Here is a 23,410-nt window from a genome sequence, read left to right as displayed (position 1 = left end):
GGCTCTAGTAGCAATGATGAATTATGAATTTAATCATTGAATGGTATCGCATTTTCATCTTTGAATAGATTTCTGAGTTAAAAGTCACAGAGGTATGGAAAAAAAACACAGGAGAATCATTAGGTTATTCATTGTAATGCAGGGAAATGAAAATAAAAAGCAGTTTTGAAACTGAACTGCACAAAAGACGGATAAAATTCACAGGAATGAAGATGGCTTTTAACCTGTATCTCTCCCAATGGGAAGAGTTGAGATTAGCCAATTTATCTGAGTGTTACATATCACAAAAATCTTTAACTTGAGAAGATGTTTTCATCCTGTGTGGCTGGTGAACTGATGTAGGTTACATAGTAAATTTGATTAGAGAAAATTCTGTCTAAAGTACTCTGCACCCCTCCCTGTACGAAAAACAGTCTATACCGGTAATTGTACTCATGTGAATTTAGATGAAGAGTTAATTAAGGTCAGAAAAGGTGCTAAAACTTGTGTTCGCATCTGATTGAATTTTTATGTTTCCTACAGTCTTAATGTCGGTCGGAGAACTATTTATTATTGTTTATCATTTTTGTTGATGTATAGGTAAAGATAGATAACGCTGGACAGGGCCTCTGGTTTTCTGATGTGGCTGAAAGGTTCTGGCATTTGTTTTCTGGTCAGGTGATGTTAACGGAGAACAGATTTCTGTTTTATTTACGATTCACTTGAATATGAAAGACCTGGCAGGGGTGAGAGTCATTCAAACAGAGACTTAGGTTACTGTGGTTTTGGATCTGACCAGAAAAAAATAATAAATAGCAGTAATTGAAACCTGTTGTTAGAATTTCGGTTTTTTTCAACATGGAAGAAATACAATAATTTGACAGTTACTGGACTTTTGTCCGATTGTATTCATACAAGGTTGCTAGTGATTGCCTTTTCCTGAAAAAATTGATTTCTTACTAAAAATCAAGGACAAATGTTATCATTTCCAAAGCTTTTCAAGGCAACAGTCCAACTTTTATAGAGTTTTGATCAATTACCAGCCTATTTTTTTTTTCTAAATACCATGTTAATTTTCATGTACATCATGTGTTTCGTTGATTTCCAAGATAAAAGTCTTAACAGATTATCTCCCTTAGACTCTTTTATCTCCCCTTGGCCCACAACTGGCAGGCTCTCACACTCCAGGAAATCCCTGTTATCTTTCTATCCCTATATTTATCTTTCTATCTCTTCCATTATCTTTCTATCAGGCTACTTTCTCGTCATTCTATCTATTTATCACACATTTATTTTTCAATCAAGCTATTTCACCTATCTCTTTATATCATCAGGAGACTTCTAGCGCTTGTGAAATTTTCCAAAAAAATAAATAAAAATAAACCCACTCTTTTAAGTTTTTATACAGATTTTTTTTTTTTAAAGAACCAAGGGGGCAAATGCACTGATTTACAAGCAGACTTAAGAAAGGAAATGATGTTGATTAGGTTAAAAAGAACTTCAGAATATGCTGATCAAGATTTAGGATAAGACTTTTTACCATGTTGAATTCAACAGCTGCTGTGTTCTAACATTTTATCTGGCATCAAACACCAAGTTGCATCAAAATAAACATTGTTGCCTGCTTAGTAGCTGTCTCTGTGTTCATTATTGATACAAAATCCACTGCACTGTTCTCTATGCATCAAAGAGGAACACAAGGGTTTTGCAAAGATCACAAGATCATGGTCATTTTTATACATGTGAACATCAAACGACAAAACGGTAAATGACCATAATTACTCATCGGAATAATAGCTTTACAAACACTGAGCCTATTTCATTAAACCTATATTTGGAAAGTTATTTGATAAAGCCAATTTTTTTTTTTTAAACCAACAATCAGAACTATGTATAGAGTGGATGTCATGCCACTAATCAGATTGATGTGAGTATAAAAATCCTATTCTGAAACTGAGCAGGGAGATGCATGAATTGGTTTACATGGGTATTTGAAAAATTCAATTTGTTGTCTGAATCAGAACTAAGGAAGTCCAGAAGTTCATTTGAGAATTGAATTACAGTATCTTTGTTGATGAAAGGTCCATCAGGGAGTTCATACTGTCTGATTCCAGTTAGATCTTTTGAACCTGGAAACATCTACACTCTCTCCTAAATTGAACGGTCAGGCACCTGGGTCCAGACTTTCTGAACTCGGTTTGGACTTTCCGAGAGAGTTAAACTGTGTGTGAGATATTGATATAGCCGACCCTTAATTCCCAGATGATGGTCTTGGCATAACAGCCATTTACCACAGCTTAGGTTGTAAAGAGGAAAGCTTTTACATGCATTAGATCTATATCATGCTCTATTATTTCAATTATCTCAGGAATAATACCCTATAATTTGATTTGGTCATTAGCTGTGGAGCACTTTTTATGGAGTGTTCAACCTTCCCTTAAGCCTGGTTTCCCCTCATTCATTTAGCTGTTGGGGTCAATATACTATAGATCTTAATCTACCAGGATTTATTTATATCATCTCAAAATTCATTGAGACATCAGTTTCTTATTCTCTTGATTGATGCTTTTTAACAGACCCAATAACATTTTAAGGATATCTCTCTCTCTATCTACCTACCTACCAAGAGGACAACTTAATTATTTTAGAAATCCATTGAAAATATCTTTTTTCGTCCATTGCAATTTTTTTTTTTTTATTTAGGATTATCAAAGTTTTCATTATACAACATGGTGTTCAGTAGGTAGATCGTAAGATGAAAGCAGAGTTAATGAACTGTGCAGAGACCCGCTACATAAATAAATCATTAGGAAGATGTCTTCATATATTGTAATTTTTGGCCCATATACATTCAATAAGATTATGTAGAAAACATTAACATAGTCATCTTTTTTGCAATTCCGGATAATGTATTTCTTGGAAGTTTTTGGAATGTTTTTTGCTCAGCTTAACAAGAGGAGAGCATTTATTTATCGCCCAATGCTGATCATAAATTTACCAAATTCATTTTTTTTTTTTTTAAATGAAGGTTGGTATCTGGTTTTGAATGTTGTGCTTTGTCTCAGGTTTAAAAATAAGTGAAGACAAAGAGAAGATTTAAGGTTTAAATAGATTCAAATGAAAGGCACTAATGTTGCTAAAAATTGAAGGTAAAAATTTTTTTAGGAAGGTAACACAAAAAATTATTGAATAAACTGTCAAATCAGTGATGATTTTTTGATTTATTTGACAAAATTAAGGACCAGATAAAGAGAAAATGGTTACAAGTAATTATAATGCAAATTTTTGGAAAGCAAAAAAAAAAAAAAAGAAGACAATAAGATATAGTGGTGGATAAGAATGGAGAGATAAATTAGGTCTAGGTGGTGAAGTATTTTTCCTGCTGATGATACTGATGTGTTATTTTCATAGCTTTCTTGGTCTGGCAGTTTTCATCAAAACGTTTCCATGAACACCTTTCTGCCTGATATCAGTTCAGATGAACTGGAACATATAGAAACCTTTTCCATCGGAATGAGAGAAAAATCTGCCTCAGCCAAAAATAAAAAGAAAGACACTTTCTTTTTTTTGTATTCTTGCACAAATAAAAGAAAGAGAGATTGACTTGTTAAATGGTAGCTTATTGCGTAATATTTGTCATCAGAGTGAATTATATTTTTATTATTTTGTGTCTATGAAAATATACTAGTCAGCTTTGATCACCTACTGAATAGAAACAACAAGAGATAAAGATAGCTCTGGTATTACGAATGCTAGATTTACAGAAAAATAATAAAGCAGCCCAAATTTCTGCTTTTTTGAAAGAAAGGAAATACTCCAGTGATGAAAAAAGAAAAATATTTTCATTATTTCATTTGTTTGATAAAAGATAAAGAAGCAAGTGCTTGTTTTGTTAGTTTGAGCTACAAGTAGAAAAAAAAATGTCTCAACTTTCACATGATAACCCCAATATCTCATTTTCATTTGAAATATGAAAGCTTTCACACTGGTTTTTCAAAGTTATTAATTTCATTCAGAAATGCTTATTTTGACTGGCAGATACTTGTAGCATCAACAAAATTTGAGGTTGGGATGGGGGGGGGGGGGGGGGCAGCAAAAAAAAAAAAAAAAGAGTAAAAGAGTTACTTTCATGCTATCGTGTTCCTTAGAGTCCTTGAGTTTTGCAGACTGCAATATTTCTGTGATTCATGAGATAATATACCAATATTTCAGTAACATTACTCCTTCGTAGGTCTGAAGTCTAGAAATAGGTGATGGACATAGTCATTACTCACAGAAAGGCGAAAGAAAATTCATCTTTTTTTCTCGTTTCATGTATTGGCAGGCTACAGGAAATAAAAGAGTACAGTTCACTGCTTTCTGAGTACCAGACGTCAAAATAAATCAGACTTTTTCGACTCACAGTTTATGGAATAAAGGTGTATTTGGCCAGTTCTCAGAATTGAAACACAGAAGGCTATTAAAGCAGCTAGAGCAAACAATTGGAAGAAGTTGGGAAGTTAATGTAGAACTGAGAATAATTGTCTTTCTCAATTTTTAGTTTTTAGAATTTGAAAAATTTCTGAAGAGAAAAATTGACAACTAAGGAATGCGTTGAGCTGTAATATTCTGAGAGCTTGTCTCAAGTGATCATACAAATTTGATTTCAAAATGTTGAATGCATTTCATATTGAAGTTTAAGTTCTCAATGATAGATTTGTTGATTATTTAATTTAAAAAAGTGGAGGAAATGTAAATTTAATAAATTTTGAATAATGGCCACTTGGGGTCTGCTTGACCTTGAAATATAAAGGTCATTTCATTTATCATACTAAAAGTTTCAAACATGAAAAGATTTTTCATTATTTGAATGTGTTCCGTGTTTTTGTCTTGTCTTTAGGCAGTAACAGAAAGATGGTAAATCAACTATATTTTTTCTCTTTCTTGATTCCATTGCCGATAGGAAGAGCAAATGAGAGTTCATGAACTTTTCACCCCCACCAGAAAAAAAAATTGTCGATCTTACACCTAGAATTTACATATTTATTGATCGTGTTTACCTGAGTTTCATGTACAAATCTTGTAAGATGGCGACAGCAAGGTTTCTAGTAGTAGCTTAGGGCTACGGAAAGAGTTGTTGCAGGAAATGAAAACCATTGCTCGAAATGACAGTAAGCATGGAAAAAGCTCATTAGATTCTATCAAGGGTCCTAAAAAATTGAAGACAACCAGGCACACTGAATTCGTCTCGAATTCAACCTGTCACATGACATGCAGACATGTAGTAAAATGATGGACTATGGCTGAGAAAAATATTTAAAAACTTTTTTATTGAAGTACATTTCATGTTCCTGTGTTATCTTGCTAGCTGTTTTTTTTTTTATTACATCTCTTGAATTTAATGAAATAAGCAGTCTATTGACTTATCCGCGAACTGAAATGGATCGTAAAATAGATGAAATAAAATTAATGCCGTACATTTATCCGTCATCTCTGTCTATTTTGTACATACAAATGGATGACATTTCTCATTAGAATTCAGAAAAGGAAAAAATAGCTCTCTCTGAATCTGTAGTCCGAGATTAGCTCTTACAGAAACTGTCAAAGATAACCAAATTTTTCCCAGTGTCATTTTGTATTTTATAAGAGGACTGTGTCTTGCAAAGGTTTTTTTGTATGGCTGTCTATCTGATAACATAATAAGATGATATTGCTGGCGCTGAAATATGAATTGCTGGTTTCCGTTTACTGGTTCCCCAAATCTGCTTTCTCGTTCATCGCTATAGTTTACATGCGATTTCTTTACGTTATCAATCCCCAAGACGGAAATCTGTGATATAGGGCAAGGTATAACCCAAATATTCTCATTTGTCAAATATTGACTCAAAATGAACATCCCCAATGTTCGCTGTCAATACAAGCTCTTTGTCCGAGTCTGCTTGATAACTTTGGCTGAACAGAGAAATGCTATTTGGGTGTGATGTTTACAATGTTAGTCATCTGAAAATGTAAAAAAGAGTTTGAATGGCAAGAAATAACTGTATTTACGGCTACCCAAGGTTAGATTGAAAAGATATGAAACATTCTTGTGTCATTTTATTTTTTATTTTTTTAAAAGAAAAATGTTTTACAAGTACGTTTCATTCATGGAAATTCAGAGCCAGTACGTAAAAGGCGCAAGATCATGAAGGCCTGCAAGTGGTAATTACTAGAGACAGCGGGATAAGGGGAATAACAAAGTACACTTAATATACCTGCATATAATCTGGTTGAGATAACTATCAGATGCCAACAAAAATTATATGGAAATTTGAAAAGAAGGATGCACGGGGTTGAATTTCTAATTTCTCATGGAGCCATCCGGATCAAGAAATTAGTCTCTGCTCTGCAGATGCTACGTGCCACATGCTCTGAGAGAGACAGAAATAGTCATGCAGTAATCAATTAATTTTATTTGAAAACTCTGGACAAATTTAACCAATTATAAAGTCAAGTAGAGGATTTTTGGGGCATAAATACATGATAAATAGAAAGCCTTGAACCTTTCAGTGATTAAGAATTTTTTTTAATGGTTGAATTTGATTTTGTTTTTGGTTGATACTAGTGTGTTATATAAAACAGTCATTTTGTTGAATTAAAATTTAGTCAAAATTAAAAGTTATTGTATGAATGAGTGAGAGAGAGAGTGAGAAAGGAGAAAAGAGAGGGAGAGAGAATTTGTTTTTCCACATAAATTTTTCATGCCTCCTCATTCTCAACAGACCAGATGGAGGATCTTTAAGATTGTATACACATATGATACAACAAATTGGACTCCAGATTGGCCCACTGTGTATAGCTTAACACATTTCATGTGTAAATCATCAATGGAAAGTATTGAAAATATGCCAGAATTACTGTGAAGTTTCGTAAATTTTCCAGGTTTTTTTTTTTCTCCCAAATATCTTTTTTTCCCCCCTAAAGATGAAATGTATGATTGATTTGTAAGATGATACATGTATAGTTTAAGGTTATTTGAATTTGGGTTTTTTTTTGTCTGAATGATGGAGAGAGAAAAATGATTGCTGTAGAAATTTTAAGATGTTATCTGCAGATATTTGGAAACTAGTGTTCTTTGCTGAGAAATTAGGAGGGGATTTTATGTTTGTTAGAGGTATAGCTGATATTATGGAATGAACAATGATTGTCCATTTCAGTTAAGTATAAATTGATTGTAAAATTGTTTGATCCTCAACAATATGGTAATATATTCAATCACAATAGGTATTCAGTGTGGATATTATAGCCCTATAGCTGAGCACCATGCAGACAGTCTGTCTCAGTGTTAAATGATAGTATTGGATATTATTGGCCATATATTGACTTAAATCGCCCCCTTAACCATGTAGATTGGGAGCAATCGAGCTTTTGTGGAAGGGTATAGTATTGCGGCAAGGAAATTTCTCAAACTGAAGGAAAAAAAATATCAAAAAAATCGCCAAGTTTTGTCGTTACATTGTATTAAAAAAAGATTTGAACCTCGCCAGACTGCCAGTCTGTACCCTGTCTCAGTTTGCACGGGGCAATTTTATCAATTACCCCGAATTAATGACGAAAACGGGTCAATCAAAGGGGTCCGGCACATCCATCATTGAGATTAAGTGCAGTATGATGTACTATTAAAAAGCCAGCCTTGGAAGAATTACCTGCAAACCTCTCCTGAATAGAAAAGTAGTTGTGGACATGTTTGTTTATGAAATAGCTGGGTTGTCGGAGAGTTTGTTTAACATATCTGAGTGTGCAGTGATTATGCCATCTTCCTGGGCCCACCACCCAGCGCAAGACACAGAGTTTACAACACGATAAAACAACCTTCTCCTCTGTATTTTTGTCATGAACTGTAGGAGACTAAGACACGAGAGTTCACTTCTCGACTCTTTTACGGAGTCTTCTTTTTTCTCTCTCTGCAATCTCCCCTCAATCAAGTGCTGTCTTATTGATTTACACAGCTAGCAACTCTGCAGAGTAAATAATTTTGGGGATGTAAATTGTCACTCGTATCATCTTTTTTTCATCATTACTATGATCAATCTCTGATAATTCATTGGATGGCTTGACCTCTAATGAGAGCCTAAGGACTGGGCATGTGAAGAAATTCCCAAGCAGATATGAGAGAGAGAGAGAGAGAGAGAGAGAGAGAGAGAGAGAGAGAGAGAGAGAGAGAGAGAGAGAGAGAGAGAGAGAGAGAGAGAGAGAGAGTTTTAGTTTTTAGTTGAGTAGAATTGATTTTCTTTGTCATTTTCAGATAATTATTTTTGGAAGATAATAAGCTTATTTCTAAGTCTTACAACCTCCCTTTAATATGACAACAAGTGTAATAATTTTTTTAAAAAATTGTTCAAAAACAATAATTCCCTTTGCTTAATAGGAAATACTGCTTTCAATTTGATTTAACATAAAGAACAAGGTTTTTTTAAGTATTGATGGTATATGCGACAGATCTGACTTCTTTTCAACGTTTGACAATTATGGAAATTTATCATTGTGCCAAGATAATGATTTCAGTGATTATGCAAATAAAGGAACGAAAGAATAAAAAAATATTGAAAATTATTTAATGATCTTGATAAAATTCCTCTTCGAAATGGTACATAATAGGAAAGAAGACATTTTATCTACGCTTTAGTTCTTTAAGTGGGGATTAATTGTTAGTGTCTGACGCCAGCGTTGGGCCCTCAGTAAATGCCCAGTCTGTTGAAATGAACACAGTCTATTCACGGCTCGTAGACCGATTTAAAGCTACTAGATCCAGGCGAAACAGAAGAAAATCATAATCTGATAGCTTGGAGTAAATTACTGTCAACAGAGATTTCTGTATATATATGTTTGTGTGTGCAATTTGGCGGTACTTGTATAGTATTATTTAGTCTCCATCCGACCTGTCATCACAAGTCTGGTCCCTGGTGAAGACACATTTATTTGATTGATAAATTAATATTTCATAGATAAAGGGGAGGAATTTTTATCAGCATTACAAATCAAAAAATTTGCCTCTGGTTATAAGTTTGGCACCATTTTTTCTCTCTCTTGGCTAAGGAATATGAATTATTAAGGATATTTTTTTTATTATGAGAATAACCTTTAAGATGTTCATGATCTGATGATCTGATCATATGCAAAAAAAAAGAACCATTGGATAAAGGTTGTCTGTAAGATTGGCATCTCGTTGTCTAATCATGGAGTTTAAAAATTACTAATAAAAAATTATCTGTATGAATCTCTTGTCTTCCAGAAAATGCCTCAAAATGAAGTGTTTGTTGGTGTGCATATCTTATTTGTGGTTGTTTAAGAAAAAAACCCAAAACAAATGAGGCGTCTTAAGGAATACATTAAAGTAATATTTGGCAAAACTAAGGCGCTGTTTACAAACCTTAATTTATCATATGTTCTTGAGTAATATATTTAACAAAGCTGAAACATTTTTCCCTATGAATTATGAAAAGTGGGGAGCTCTTTACATAACTTGTTGTGCCGACAGATTTATATGCATCTGTCTTCAAGGGTATAATGTTTTGTTTAGAAAAATGCTCTTATTTACAAACAAGTCAATCATTTGGAGTTATTTTGGTTATATCAGCTTCATGGAACATTTTTATCCAAAATATTCTAATGGTGAAGAATTGGAACTCACTATGTTTTTGATATAAGTACATAATATATAGAAGTTCGAACTTTAATTCAACTTTTCATTTAATATACTATTTATGGAGTATGTGACATACTCAAAACTTTGTAAATTATATTACCATCTGCAGATTGTTGATGCTAAAAAGAAAAAGAGGTTTGTGCCTTAGGCATTTCATAGCATGGGTTATACGAGTATTGCATACTTTTTTGCAAGTATCGTGATTTTTTTTTTTCTTTAAGGCAAGGCGTTGGGCAGAACTAATCTGTGGTTTGTATCTGACATATTTCGGCAGATCAAAATTCGGCATAAAAATTTTAAAAAGAAGAAGAAAAAAGAATTCCCAAGAGAAACCACCAAATTGACATCCATACCCTGACTCTTTTTGTCTGGCTTGTTAAGAACAAACCACATTTTTCCAAAAAAAAAAAATCATGCTCCTTTTTAAGCGCTAAGCGCATGCGCAAGCGCTTATTTTTATTCAAAGGTAGATCACAGCATGATCAAAACAACATAATTTTCACGTACTTGAAAACGTAGAGAGTTATCTGGTAGCACATGCCTGAGCTGAACTAACGATAGCTTGATTATGCTTTTGTCCTTTGAACAGTTTTGTGGAACAACTTGATAGATCAGTATTTATGTTCCTATCAGGTACATAAGAACACAACTCTATCGAGAAAGTTTTTGTGGAAAATGCCACATACTCGATGACTTTATCAGTCCACAAGCGAAATGTTTTTGTCTCTGATAGCAAAGAGAAAAGAAAACAGAAGCCGTAGAACAAACATTTTTACTTCTCATACATTTAATGATGAAAACAACAGAAGCAGAAGACATTAGACATCTATCAATATTGAGCAAAAAATGCCCCATGTTTTTACAAAACTTGTTGCAGATTGAGGGCACACTATATGCAAATTGTTTGTAATTGCCAGTACATGTTGTACGGAAATAACAATTACAACAGAATTCATTGCATGACTTATCGCCAAAGTCAAAACAAAGTGTAATTTTTAATTTTGTCAATTTTCAGTTTATTGAATAAGATCGAAAACTGTGTAAAGCTTCTTTGAATTTTTTGTTAACTTGAACAAAAGTTTCTTGCAACTGGTTTTTTTTTATTTCCAGACATATTTGATATTCCTTCAAATATGCTAAATTGAATTATTTAAAAATGCTCTGGCAGGATGAAAAAAAGAAGCTTAATTGCTAGTTAGCAAAAGAGTTCTGCAAAACGGCGCAGTAGGGATGAAAGGAGGAGACAAATTGCCTTTAATTTACCCTGCTAGTCAAGTCTGCAGAAAAAGCTCGCCTTACATAAGGTCCCCAGATCCTATCTTCTAAAGAATCATCAAAGCAAAGGTACATAGCTAGATTTTCCAGATTTGTTGGTATGTGAACATTGGGATTTTCTCCCAACTCAAGTTTCACTCAATTTAATTCCAAATTAAGTGCACTAATATGATTAGGTGAACCATGAACACCTAGTTTTTTCAGAATGGCTATTAAATAAAACTTGTATCAGTAGTGAATTTCATGGAAAAATAGTTAAACAAGATTATGCTGTCCTCAGGTATTCACCCAATTTGCAGCCATGACTTTTTTTATTATAGAAGCAATGAAATTATGGGTTTTTGATTTTGTATTTAGATTTAATGTTTGAGGTAATTTAAAGTACTGGTAAGAAAAATTTTACAGGAATAAAAGCTCAAAATATATGACGGTATTTGACAAAACTTCACTCAGTGTTACAAGCACTTTTTTGACAGAGATATATTATAATGGAGAAGAAATGCAAATAGCACTGTCATCAAGAAGATTGGGAAAAACTAATGTTTAGTCCAGATTAGAAACACTCTTCTTTCTCAAATCTATCAGGAAGACCGATCCCCTGTTTGAACACTGGCATTTTGAACGTAGTTTGCAGCAGACGACACATTGTACAATTGGGGTATGGGTGAGACAGTTGGTTGCATGGGTGGGGAGGGAGGGGCCGGAACTACCTCCCTCAGACGGAGATATTCGGGGCTCTCCTGTATAAGGTTGCTGTAGATCTGACTCTCCACTACAGGGGGAGGTTGGGGATTTTGAATGAATACTGCTGGCGAACAGTGAGTCTGACTTTGAACACTGCGACTCAAGTTCTGACTTGAACTGGACAGAGTTTCTGGTGAGTTCATGCGGTTGTTTTCCGCACTGTTCGGCCGGGTGCGATAGATAGTTCTTTTGGTGAACTGAATCCCCACAAAGTCGTCTCTTGCCTCTGGGACGTCCTTGAAACAGTGATAGCGCACAGCATTCTCTACGAGTTCTTGCACTTGGGGAAAGTTTTTGAAGACACCATTTTTTTGCAAGTGATACAGGACTTTTCGGTGTAATAATGGGTAACGAATATTGACTAGAATATCCTCAATGAGATTTTTGTCTGCAAGCTGATTCTTTTTCATCCATTCGGTTGCGGATGTCAATATCACATTCTCCTCAGCGTTGCAGTCATCACATTTCAGCAAGTCGCTAACTAAGTGCCAACTGCACAGAGGCCATCTTTCAGAAGTACTCAAGTCTCGGAATTTGGCACAAAGCACTTTATAACAGAGATCACAAATTTCATCAGAATACAGGTTTCCTTCATAAATGTCACAAATGATGTCTAAAGAAAATCCCCTACATCCATCACTGATATCGATCATATTAAAGAGAATTTGACTGATGTAGCTGTGACAGTGTTGAATCAGGGGTTTGACTTGGTACTTTTCGGCCAGGCTATGCAGGGGAAGGACATAGTCCCTGTGAAGCCACACGGCCCCACTGTAAATGAAGTACAGAAATCGGCTGAACACCATGCTGCACTCGGGTGCCTCCTTCAGACTCAAAACTGGACGAGACTGGGTCTCGCTCGAATGCAGCTCATTCAACATGGTTGCCAGAATCTCGCTTTTTAATCCCAGAATCATCTTATGTCCCCTGAAAACAAACTGTCCATCGTTGACACTAAGAATCACATCGCAGAGAGATTCACTGTCAAACAGAGACTCAAAGGACTGGTTGGTCTTGACTTTCTTGCTTTCAGTGGTCAGGGGCTGACCCTCTGTGACCTCAGGGGCATTTTCCGGAGGCATGGAGGGGTCAGGGTAGTGTTGACCGCTGGGGCTGAATCGCTTCATCCTTTTGATGCGACATCTTAGCTCATCCTGAGCTGGTCTTGTGTGATGATGGGCCAGGGCTGCTGCTTGTTGATTGAGTTGTCACCTGTAAAGAGATTAACAGACCATTAATAATCTGAAGGAAAAACCTGAGTCATATCAGAGCTCAAGAGTCTTTAGAAATACCAGGCCCTGATGAAATCAATGGAGAATAATGAAGATGTAGTGCCACCTTAATTGAGCATGTGTCGGGTGAATGGAACAAATGCATTTAATCAGACGGACAGCGTTTTGCAGGGAGATCTACCTGGGTTTGTATGGACAGGTTTATAAACTACCGTGTCTTATAAAGCCAGCCTCGCAATATAAATAGCACAGCTGCCAATGGGGCTATCTGATTTAAATATTTAATGAAAATTAACTCCTGCCAGGCACAAATGGAGAAAAAAAATTGAAACAGTGGGTGTGGAAGCCATGTTCTAATGTAATTGTGAAAAGCAGTTTAAAGGGAACTTGGGGTAGTGTTTGACATTTTGCATGCCCTTGTGTTTTCTGAACAATAATCATCGGGGATCAGCTGATGACAGATGAAATCCCTTGTTATACAGAGCCACTTGAGGAGATTTATCTAGAGCCTTTAACATGCAGTCGTGACATTCTTTCGGAGGAACCCCTTCTCCCAGATTCGGAGGCTTTTTCTCTCGCTCTTTCTCTCTATCGAGCTGTCATGACTGATCACTGTTTCAACTCACTCCTAATCAGTATTGCATCAACACTTGGCTGCCTACAAAACAATCACAGGGCTATATACAATAACAGCCAAGGGAAAAAGCCCCCATCAACATTTCTGTCCTTACGAAAAAAGAGAGGGAGATAAAACACCTGAATTGCAGGAACCTGTCCAAGAAAAATAATATCTTCATTTTCGGCACCTCTGACAAGGGGGGAAAAAAATAGGTTCTCTTATTAGTTGGTGGGTGCTGCACTTTTGAATAGAATGTGATCTTTGCTTATTTACACAGACCTGAAATATAACTAGGGCTTAGAAAATTCTGGAAATATGAATCCCAAGACCTAATATTTTCCACTTTTTTGTGATAACTTTTGAAGACCCCAATTTAAAAAAAAAAATGTTTGCACTTGTGGGATCAAGTGTGTAAAATTTGCAGGAGAATTCAATTTAGAAAAAATATTTCCAATCATTCTTGTGTGACCCTTGCAGCACTCTAGAAAGTAATTGTCATCGACAAAATTGTGAAAATCTGACAAGTCAGAGAAAAATGCATTTTCTTTGGCAAAATCCTGTCAGAAAAATCGTGATTGAGAGAGATATTATACTGTCAGATGTTCAGTAAATTTCACCATGATCATAATCAATGATGCAATTGTCTTAATGTTGACTCGACTTCTTCTCGGTTTCCAATTAAGCATGAAATATGCAAGGGATTGTCAACTCGTGTCTCATGGGGAAGACACTTTGAAAAAATGGAAGCTTTCATCGATAATGACAAATTAAAAATAAATTGCAATTTGATGTCAGGCATGAGAAATTGAAACAACCTGTTTGTATTAAATTTGTATTCAGAGAAAGATAAAAGAGTTGCTATCAATATTCACTAACACTTTTGAATTAAAAAAAATTCAATTCTTTTTTCTAGGTTTTAAAATTTTCCTTTCTTATTAATTTTTTTTTAATTTAAGATTTTGATCCAAAACATTTATTTGATTATTTAAACCAAAAAAAAAAATTCATTACCTTGAACCATCTTGTCAAACCTAAGTATGGTAAATTGAATTTCCAGTCCTATGGATAAAATATCCTACTGTGTTTGTATCATAGAGCAAAAATATTAAATAAAGCCTGATGAACATAGAAGTGATGTATGATTAAGTCACCATTACCTGTGATTGGCTGAACCCAATGACCCAGGGGTCAACTCGACAGAAATATCTCCTGAGTTAACTGACGGTCTCCTAGTCCCCACACCTCTTTCCTTTGTAGTGGGGCTGTGAGGGTATGAATTATGTGTGTGTGTTTCCAAATAAATTCAACTAAGTAATAACTAATGTAATTAGATTTCTACACATAACATTTATCCTGAAGGGAAATGGATATGTGGTAAAACATTGTCTCGAATCAATTAGTGAGATCGGACGTGTGGCGTAACGCAATATTATTTATTCCCATTCCTACTTGTCAATGGTGTACTAACTTATCAAGGGGCCCTCAGGCAGTAGAGGAACTGGCATTGTCTTCAAGACAAACCTATGCACATTTAAACTTGTAAGACATGTTAATTAGTTGGATTCATCAACATTTGTAATTGCAGCTTCTCCTTTTGGGATGAGAGGGGACAATAAATATGTCATTTTAATAGGCTCTAGACAGAGTTTGAATGGCTAGGGGAATCTTCAGCACAGACATTGGGGGTGCAGGGTGTAGCAATTATGGCCAAATAACTCTTGATTTATTGGCCTAAACTGTTGCATCTGCAGTTAAAATGCAATGATTTACAACGGCTGTGTATAAAGGGGGTAAAGAGAATTGAGCAGTTGCATTTAATAAAGTGTAATTTACAAGCATGTGTAACAGACAGTTGTTTTACTCTTGTTAGAGAGAGAGAGAGAGAGAGAGAGAGAGAGAGAGAGAGAGAGAGAGAGAGAGAGAGAGAGAGAGAGAGAGAGAGAGAGTAAACAGGCAAAGTCCTCAAGAGCCATTCATGTCTCTACTTCACAGAGTCCGGAAGTCTGCAATGGTTGTATATAATAATCCCTCTGATAATATTAACAACTCACATCTGCCAGTGGAGATTCAATAAAAATTGGCTCTGTGAAACAAAAAACCAGAATACCACCCATAAGTATCCTAATGGACGCTGGCTCCGGCTCCTAATCTAAGGATCAGACCTCTAGTTGTACTCAGATGAGTAGGTCTCGAGATCCATCTCAAGATATCCAGATTGGAATTCTCAAGAAATTATATCAGGAAGAAAAATGGCACGGAAAATGTCAAGCATGTCCTCGTGCGAATTATGAAATATAAGTTGTGTACTCAGGCGATTTCTTAATTCTAGATTGCTCTGTGCGTGCATGTGTAAAAGGGGCACCTTGCCTCCTGAGAATTATTTGAGAGGTGAATGAGAGACAAAAATATGGTCAATTTATTGTGAAATATTAGCTGAACAGGTGAACAAAAATATTAAACAGATGAATTAGCTGAGAAAATACTACAGGTTCTTTTGAAGCTACCAAGTGTTGATATTTTCAAGTTTCTTGGGGGGTGTTGTAATTTTCTCTTTACTAGCATACCGGTAATCACTTTGACGGTGATATGAAAACCTTGAAATGGGGCTGCTAAATCCAGAGAAAATGGGGTTTTTGTTCTTCCCAGGCAATTAAGAATAGAATATTTCAGTCCTCATTCATCAAGCGGTAATGCCTCGATCAAATTTTTTCTTTAAGACCAAAAAAAAAAAATAATAATATGGCATGTGTCATGGTCCCGTACAAAGTTATAATCATCTATCATAAATGGGTAATCCATTTGAATATGATGAATTTATCAAATAGATAAAAAAAAATAAATAATTTCATAACAGAGACTCTGACACACGAGAGGAAATATTAATCTGTTCTACTAACCTTGTAAAAGCTGTTATTTGTTAAAAGTCCATTTTCACAATAAATATCTTGAGTGTACCTGCGTAACAGGAGCCAAGGTTTGTTTTTGAACAACACACAAGATAAACCCCAGTGAATTAAATGGTTTCTCACTATTTCACCCCTCCTAACCTTACAGTGCCTGTCAATAACCCAATCTCATCAAAGTAATACGAGTTGGCCTGTCATATTTCTTCATAATTTCTCTTGCGGCTTACCCCTAGGAGGTTATTGTGGATCGAGGCAGCCATGCATGCCCACAGAATTATGTCTCCGTTTTAATGCTTACGGTTAAAAAAATCAGTCTGATTAGGGTCAGCTTTTGCCAAATACTGTTATACACGTTATATTCGGTGGAAAAAAAAAAATGGGCACGTTATCCACAATATTCAATAGAACAGTGCAGAATGTTTTGGTTTTGTTATTTTCTTTATCCTCCCCAACGCATATTTCTGTCTATACATATATTCATGTATTTTTTTTATTTTTTTAAAGTGCATAATGGCTCCCAGTGGTATTGTGTGGAATATATCGTACAAATATTTCTTTTAATCAGCAGGCTGTGAGATTGCAGTATTGTTTTTTAGGCATTCAGTGATCGGAATGTCTCCATTGAATAGAATGTTCTGAACATTAACAGATTATAAACGCGCAGTATCATCAAAGGCTCGGGGAAAATCATAAACCCAAGTTAAAATTTCAGTAATGGTCGATTTAATTTGTGTTCTAGACTTTGATTTTACTCATCACCACCCTTCTTTAAATAAAAAGTGGTGCCTAAATGCTTATTGATAAACAATGCAATACCCCCCTTTGGTTGTAAGACGATATGGCTCTGTCAAAACTTGACAACCATTTGTCATTAGAATTACGCATTTCATTAGACTGCATTTAGACTGCGACTTAGGTTACCAAGTCATTAAATAATAAAAGCTTAATATGACTTTGCACAAATCCAACACAATTTTAGAGACCTCTTCAAATTGTACTAATGGAGCCATTTGTCCTTTTAAAGTTTTTTTTCAAGGAAAAGACAACATGCATGGGGAAAAATTGCCTCAAATTACCTGATTTAGTTGAGATGAAAAGATGGAACAAATTGCTTGTCATGTAATCGGTTTTATCTCTCCAGTTTACACGGTAAAATTGTTCTTCTCCAGGGCTTAAAATTTGAACATAATGATGTTCTTATTTGTATTTCCATACACACCATTGTTTCAGTAGAAAATGAATATGAATACACACTTCCCTGAGACAAACTATGGAAGTCCAGTATTATTCCCCCACCTTCACACTAAAATTTTCTTTCTTCAAAGTTTTAGAAAAACAAATATTTTCTCAATTTTGATATGGAAACTTTTAGATCTTGATGGTTGATTTCAAAAATGCCATTTAAGAGTGTCCATCATCTTGATTGCTCTTGGTTTGATTGAGGACAAATTCTAAGACCGACCTGTTATCACCAAGGTGTCATGAGTTCTATGGGTCTTATGTTCCTGCCCCTTTTCAACACAAACTGATAGAAAAATTAGCAAAGTTTGTCAACTAATCACAGGAAGGCCGGAGCATTGACCAGACAGCCGAACTCCGTCTTGCACAATTATAATCTGAGCGTTATCACCTGGACAGAGATAGAGAGCAGTCAGCCCACTTATGTGAAACAGGTATGTCTGGGTCCTGGAGCCAGGAAGGGGATGAAGGTGTGAGGAGCGCAAACAAGCCGAAGCACGAGGCACCCACGGTGGCGTCGCAGGCAAAATTTAAAAACTAGATTTAATATAGTTCTATTGATGTAACGGCTAGATATCAAGACCTGTGTAAAATGGGTACATTTCAACCCTTTCTCTTTCACGAGAATGGAGAATAAAAGATATGTTTTAAATTATAGCTAGCTTCCACCCTGAGTATTTAAGTCTGGTTTTTATCAGAGTTAAGGTGAAAGGGGGAAAATTCCGGCTGATTGTCACTAAATGACCCTAGCGACTAGCTGGCTATCTGTGCATATTATCACTCTGTAGATCAGCTCTGTGTTCATTGGGTTTCTTAGTGTGCCACCCAAAAGTCCTCGTTTTTAAAAAAGAAAAAAGATCAGATTAAATAAGAAGCTATCAAAGAGATCTTGCTTGGCTTTCTATTTTTCTCGTCTACAGAAAGCCGGTCATTTCTGGGGCTTTTGACAATAAGAAGGGGCCTGGAGGTAGGCACAAAAAAGCAAAACGTCTCCCAGAGGAGGGATATTGACTCTGTGCGGAGTTCATTGTCAAGACATTTGCTCAGACCTTCCAGATGAATTGATTTGTAAATAACGCTTGGTTAGGCATTTTCACTGATGATTTACCCTGTTTAGCATTAGTGGATGATTTTTGCCTAGTGTCCACTAAAGCATGGGGATTGAAGTGACGCCATGTAATGAAAAAAAGTGATAATCGGAGACGCTATGGGTCTCCATGTTCCATTTTTCTTGTTTAATCTTCTAACATAATATTCGATCTTAGGCGATTTATTATATATGGTCGTTAAATGTGGCTCCGTGAATGGTGTGGAAAAATATTTATATTGGGGTTTGGTATGTAGACAAATGATGTCTGACCGTTACTGCATCATGGGAAGCACTTTTATGAGCCCGAGATTGACCAAATTTATTGATCATATAGTTTGTTGGTCCTCGCCGTCTGAAAATTGATATCACATTTAAGTATTTATGTTTGCAATAGTAAGAATATTTACCTTGTCAAGTGGGATAACAGTTTAAGCTCTTTCTGTTGGTGTTGGGATTAGATTGATATGCTTTCATGGCAGGTGTATTTACCAAACAATGGGAGTTCCAGCTCAGTATTTATTTATTTAATAGAAATAATAAGTCAAAAGTAAAGTGGTGGAGTCTTTTAACAAAAATCAATACCAGAGAGAGAGAGAGAGAGAGAGAGAGAGAGAGAGAGGACTTAATATTGATGACTTGTAATGGATCTTGATTTTATATTGTTTGTACACAATATTCTGATTGAACGTGATATACAATCGAAAGAGAACATGTCTTTGCTTTTAACTTCACAAATAACCATTAAAATTGTTGCCCTATTGTCTGTTGTACATATGACACATTTCTAGGCCCACACACCCACAGTGTAAGCCTCTTACCACCCCCTACCCCTACCCCTACCACTACCACCACCACCACTACTACCCCCCTCCCCCTACACCACCACCACCACTAGATTGTAGTGAATATGCTCAGTAGATTAATTACAAGCATTATTCCAACATGGAATTTTGAACTGAAGTGGCGTTCAGATTAAAAGACATTGGGTCCAATTTCAGTTACTCATTTACAGAATCCAAATTCTTGCATTCTTTATTGTTGTGTAATGAGGAATATGCAATTGGCTGCAATAACTGTCATAAGCCATGATGTCCAAACAACCCTGCAGTCTGTGTCAGAGGAATGCCAGACAATTTGCTGCAATTGCCTGTTCCTATGGTTCCAGAATGGATGAAGTTGGAGCCCTCGTAAAGATTCCATGTTGGTAAATGTGTCATGAAATTATGCTCACTCTAGTGGGGCTTGGTGCGATTTCATCAGGTTTTCAAGAAACTCTTTCTGACAGGCAATGGCAACATTCCCTCTACTCAACACACAATGCTATCTCTTATGAGGGCAATAACAATTGTTGTTGCTTTTTTTTCAGTTCAGTATTCAGGTCTTACAAGATTTCCCTCTTAAATACTTTATGGCTGCAGACGGTGATCTTTGTTCTCTCTGGGTTTTCCTTACGGCCATGAACAGTAGCAATGTTTTTTTTCATGTTTCCTTTGATAAGAAAGTTTCAATGCATTGAAAGTTACCTAACACTTTATTTATGAGATTAAAACAATCTCTACAGCTCTTTTGTTTCTCTGTAATTGATTGCACCAAATTCCATGTTACCAGGGAAAATTGTAAAAGGCCATCGTCAAGGGAAAGATTAGATTTGTTTTTGAATTATATGGAGAAGGGGTTTTCTAAGTTTATCAGCTTCTAATATGTACCCCTCCCATACATAGGTTTTACAGTTTGATAGGGTTAAGTTATTTCTGTTCCATGACAAATGGCTGATAGTCTGACAGAACTTGAAACACAAGTTTAGCAAGTTTGTCCCTCCCTTTTGGTGTCAAGACTTTGAAAAAATGGAATGTGTATAGTCGAGATCGAGATCGAGAGAGAGAGAGAGAGAGAGAGAGAGAGAGAGAGAGAGAACTTCTGTACAAGAATAACTTGAGATCAAAAGATAGTATATTGTTATACCATAAAGGAAGCACATATATACATGCGCCATGAATAGTCCCAGTAAAACATTTTCCACCAGATCTTTATCTAATCCACTGCAATCAAGCAGGGTAATCTAGATTTGAGGAGTTAGTTTTGCCTATCTAACTAAGCTCTTTCAGTGGGGGGAATAAAAAATATTTTCTGTGCAATATTCCATGAAATTACACGAGTTGGAAGAGATTGGTTGCCCTAACGATTGTGTGGGATTTGGTGCTCTGTGAGGGGGCTGCAAATACGACCCAAGTCTTTAATATTCTTGGCTCCGCACTGACCAGGATATAGTCTTTATTGTGGTGTTTCCTTTGAAAAAAGGATTTGGTCGATTTAAGAACTTAAACAAACAGCAGAGAAAATCGGCAAGATAAATCCACTAGAAAATGAGTTTTCCTAATGCACCCTCTCATAGTGTTTAAAAAAAAAAAATTTTTTTGGTTTGGAAATTTTTTGTTGTTGTTGAAGTTTTGTGCCCTCAGCAATAAGAGGAGATCATGCAGGCTGAATGTCTATCTGTTGGGAGATATGATTATGGTCTTAAAAGTAATCTCTTTTTACTTATGATCATGTACAAGGAGAAGCTTGTTTTCCAATACTTCAGTGTAGAGATCTGAGGAACAAGGAATATCCTTCAGATGGATGTCTAAATCCATCATATTTAAACAGCAGTCAAAATGGAAAGAGTTACTATTGAAGTCTTGTAATGCAAGCTCAGCAGCGTTATAAAGATGATAAAAAACGTAACATATATTACCTGTTATGCGTTAAAAAAGTGTAATCCAAGAATTATGAGTGTAAAAGGGGGGGTCCTTAAAAAATAGTCTTTCACTGATAAAACTCGTGGTCGTCCATGTAAACAAATGGCAGGGAGAGAAACTGGAGAGCGGAATGTGATGTTTGTGTTGATTCGCTGAGCACTAATCTCCCGCTCTAGGATAAAACAAGTGGGAGTTTCACCGTTTACTTAATTTAAATATTCCACCACTAGTCGAGTTTGCATTACTCCACTGTCAAAATAAAAAATATCATGCGTCTTTCCCCTCTTTTAAAAAATAAAGAATAAAAACGCCAAGTGGCTTATCAGTTGTAGATTGAATAATAGAGAATTATCAAGCGTAATGTCATTTTAAAAATGAAGGAAAACTAATCTTATCAGTAGTATTTGTCTAAATTATGGGGGTTAGATCATGAGGTATTTGAAATATTTTATACAAACTGTTGATGGAGATTGATTATTGGTGTGTCAAGAAAAAAAAATAAACAATTCATGCTTATCCTTGTTTTTAATCTCTATAGTTTCAGAAGTCAGAGAAATGTCATGTGATTACGGTGCTAAGGAGTGTCCTTGAAAATGAATCATGAAAAAGCAGAAGCAAATTAGCAAAATTTAAAAAAAAAGGGGTTGGTGGGGTGCATTGAACCAACAATCAACCAACTTGTTTTTTCCCAAGTTGATATTGAGAAGGCAGGCACTGTTGAACTAAGGGCTCTTTTATTTCCTATTTGTCACTTTATTCAAAGAGTTGCAGAAAAAAGTATTTGATTATTTATGGGGCCATGTTATGTAATGAACGCCAAGTTTGGCAGACAGTTAGGCCTTGTCCATTAGTGTCCCCCCATTTTACTCTCCCTATTCAATGCTCTCTCATCTGCACTTAGCCACAATATCATTTGACTGGCAAGTCAGCACCACTAGACTCTGTTTGATGAATGTCATTTAATATCTCATTTTCTGGAAGAAACATGACATGTTATGTAAATCTACCTCTTATGAGATCAATAAATGATATGACTTCATATCTGGAAACCCTCAAGTGTGCATGGAGACAGACTGTTTTTCCTGCCCACCCTAATAAATTATTATACCACAAGCCCTGTCATTAAGGAAACTAATGGAGTTGATTTTTTTTTTTTTTTTGTGTTTTTCAGGAAGTTTGTGGATCAATGCTTTGGACCCTTCTCTGCTGGACTGGTGTCCGATGGCGTCTACAGTCGTCTGCTCAAAGAAACGCAGTCCCTACAGAAAGACTTGATGGTTAAAGTCAGAGAGTAAGTCGTCAGGTCAAGGTCATATACAAGTCAAGGCCAAATACAGGTCAAAGGTTACCACCACTTATAGCCAAATTTCATATTTGAGTCTCAATAAATTTCAATTAATTTTTTTGTTCAAATAGATCACAGTCTCAAGATTTTATATTGAAAATTGGTATGAAGAACTGGGTTGGTGAAAAACCCAAAAGGAATTGAGATGTGTTCATGCAATCACATGTGAAGCAAATTAAAATTCTGACATTTTACAGGCTGACTTTTGTTAATCCTAACATCATTTCATCTGAAATTTATTGAGAATAACAGTTGATGATATGCAAAATTTCAAAAATAACATATAGCTTTATGAAAACTTTTAATATTCTTGCCGATATCCTGTTGCATTTGATTGATATTAATGATTCAAAATGTAGTTAAAAGTCTATATTATCTGTCACAAGAAGAAGTTTGAAATATTGGAAAGCTTGCGGGGAAAAGACGTTCTCTGCCTGATTCTGTCTCGCAGAGCATATACCACACACAAATACAGATCAAAATATGATGTAGGAAAATTAATATTGATGGATGAGGTAGCATAAAAATTGTTGCATAACTGAGTTTTCTGGGAATTATGCAAGATATAATGCATGTTTA

The 23,410-nt window shown here is 35.5% G+C and overlaps 2 protein-coding genes across 12 annotated transcripts in view; one reads left to right on the top strand and one right to left on the bottom strand.

Annotated features, from left to right (window-relative positions):
* LOC105332190 (uncharacterized) overlaps nt 1–23,410 on the top strand; it is a 69,229-nt gene that overhangs the window by 33,479 nt on the left and 12,340 nt on the right. For all 4 annotated transcript variants that reach the window (XM_020068884.3, XM_034457697.2, XM_011434660.4 and 1 more), the window contains exon 26: nt 22,658–22,777. In XM_020068884.3, coding sequence (XP_019924443.3) covers nt 22,658–22,777 — 120 coding nt within the window. The remainder of the gene's footprint in view (nt 1–22,657; nt 22,778–23,410) is intronic.
* On the bottom strand, nt 10,400–21,729 carry LOC105332188 (BTB/POZ domain-containing protein 17). Of its 8 annotated transcripts, none has more exons than XM_011434653.4 (2): nt 21,483–21,729; nt 10,400–12,874 (listed from the first exon to the last, which is right to left on the bottom strand). In XM_011434653.4, the coding sequence occupies exon 2, from the start codon at nt 12,787–12,789 to the stop codon at nt 11,500–11,502; it is 1,290 nt and encodes a 429-aa protein (XP_011432955.1). In that variant the 5' UTR covers nt 12,790–12,874; nt 21,483–21,729; the 3' UTR covers nt 10,400–11,499. The 8 variants fall into 8 exon arrangements, with proteins under 8 accessions (XP_011432955.1, XP_011432959.1, XP_011432954.1 ...); XM_011434657.4 differs by lacking the exon at nt 21,483–21,729 and adding an exon at nt 17,496–17,651; XM_011434652.4 differs by lacking the exon at nt 21,483–21,729 and adding an exon at nt 16,411–16,825.

This window comes from Magallana gigas, chromosome 7 (assembly GCF_963853765.1).
Source record: "Magallana gigas chromosome 7, xbMagGiga1.1, whole genome shotgun sequence".
NCBI lineage: Eukaryota > Metazoa > Mollusca > Bivalvia > Ostreida > Ostreidae > Magallana > Magallana gigas.
This window is presented reverse-complemented; position numbering and strand designations above follow the sequence as displayed.

Coding starts and splice junctions, on each gene's coding strand:
- LOC105332188 (XM_011434653.4), bottom strand. CDS start 12,789: ATGAAGCGATTCAGCCCCAGCGGTCAACACTACCCTGACCCCTCCATG.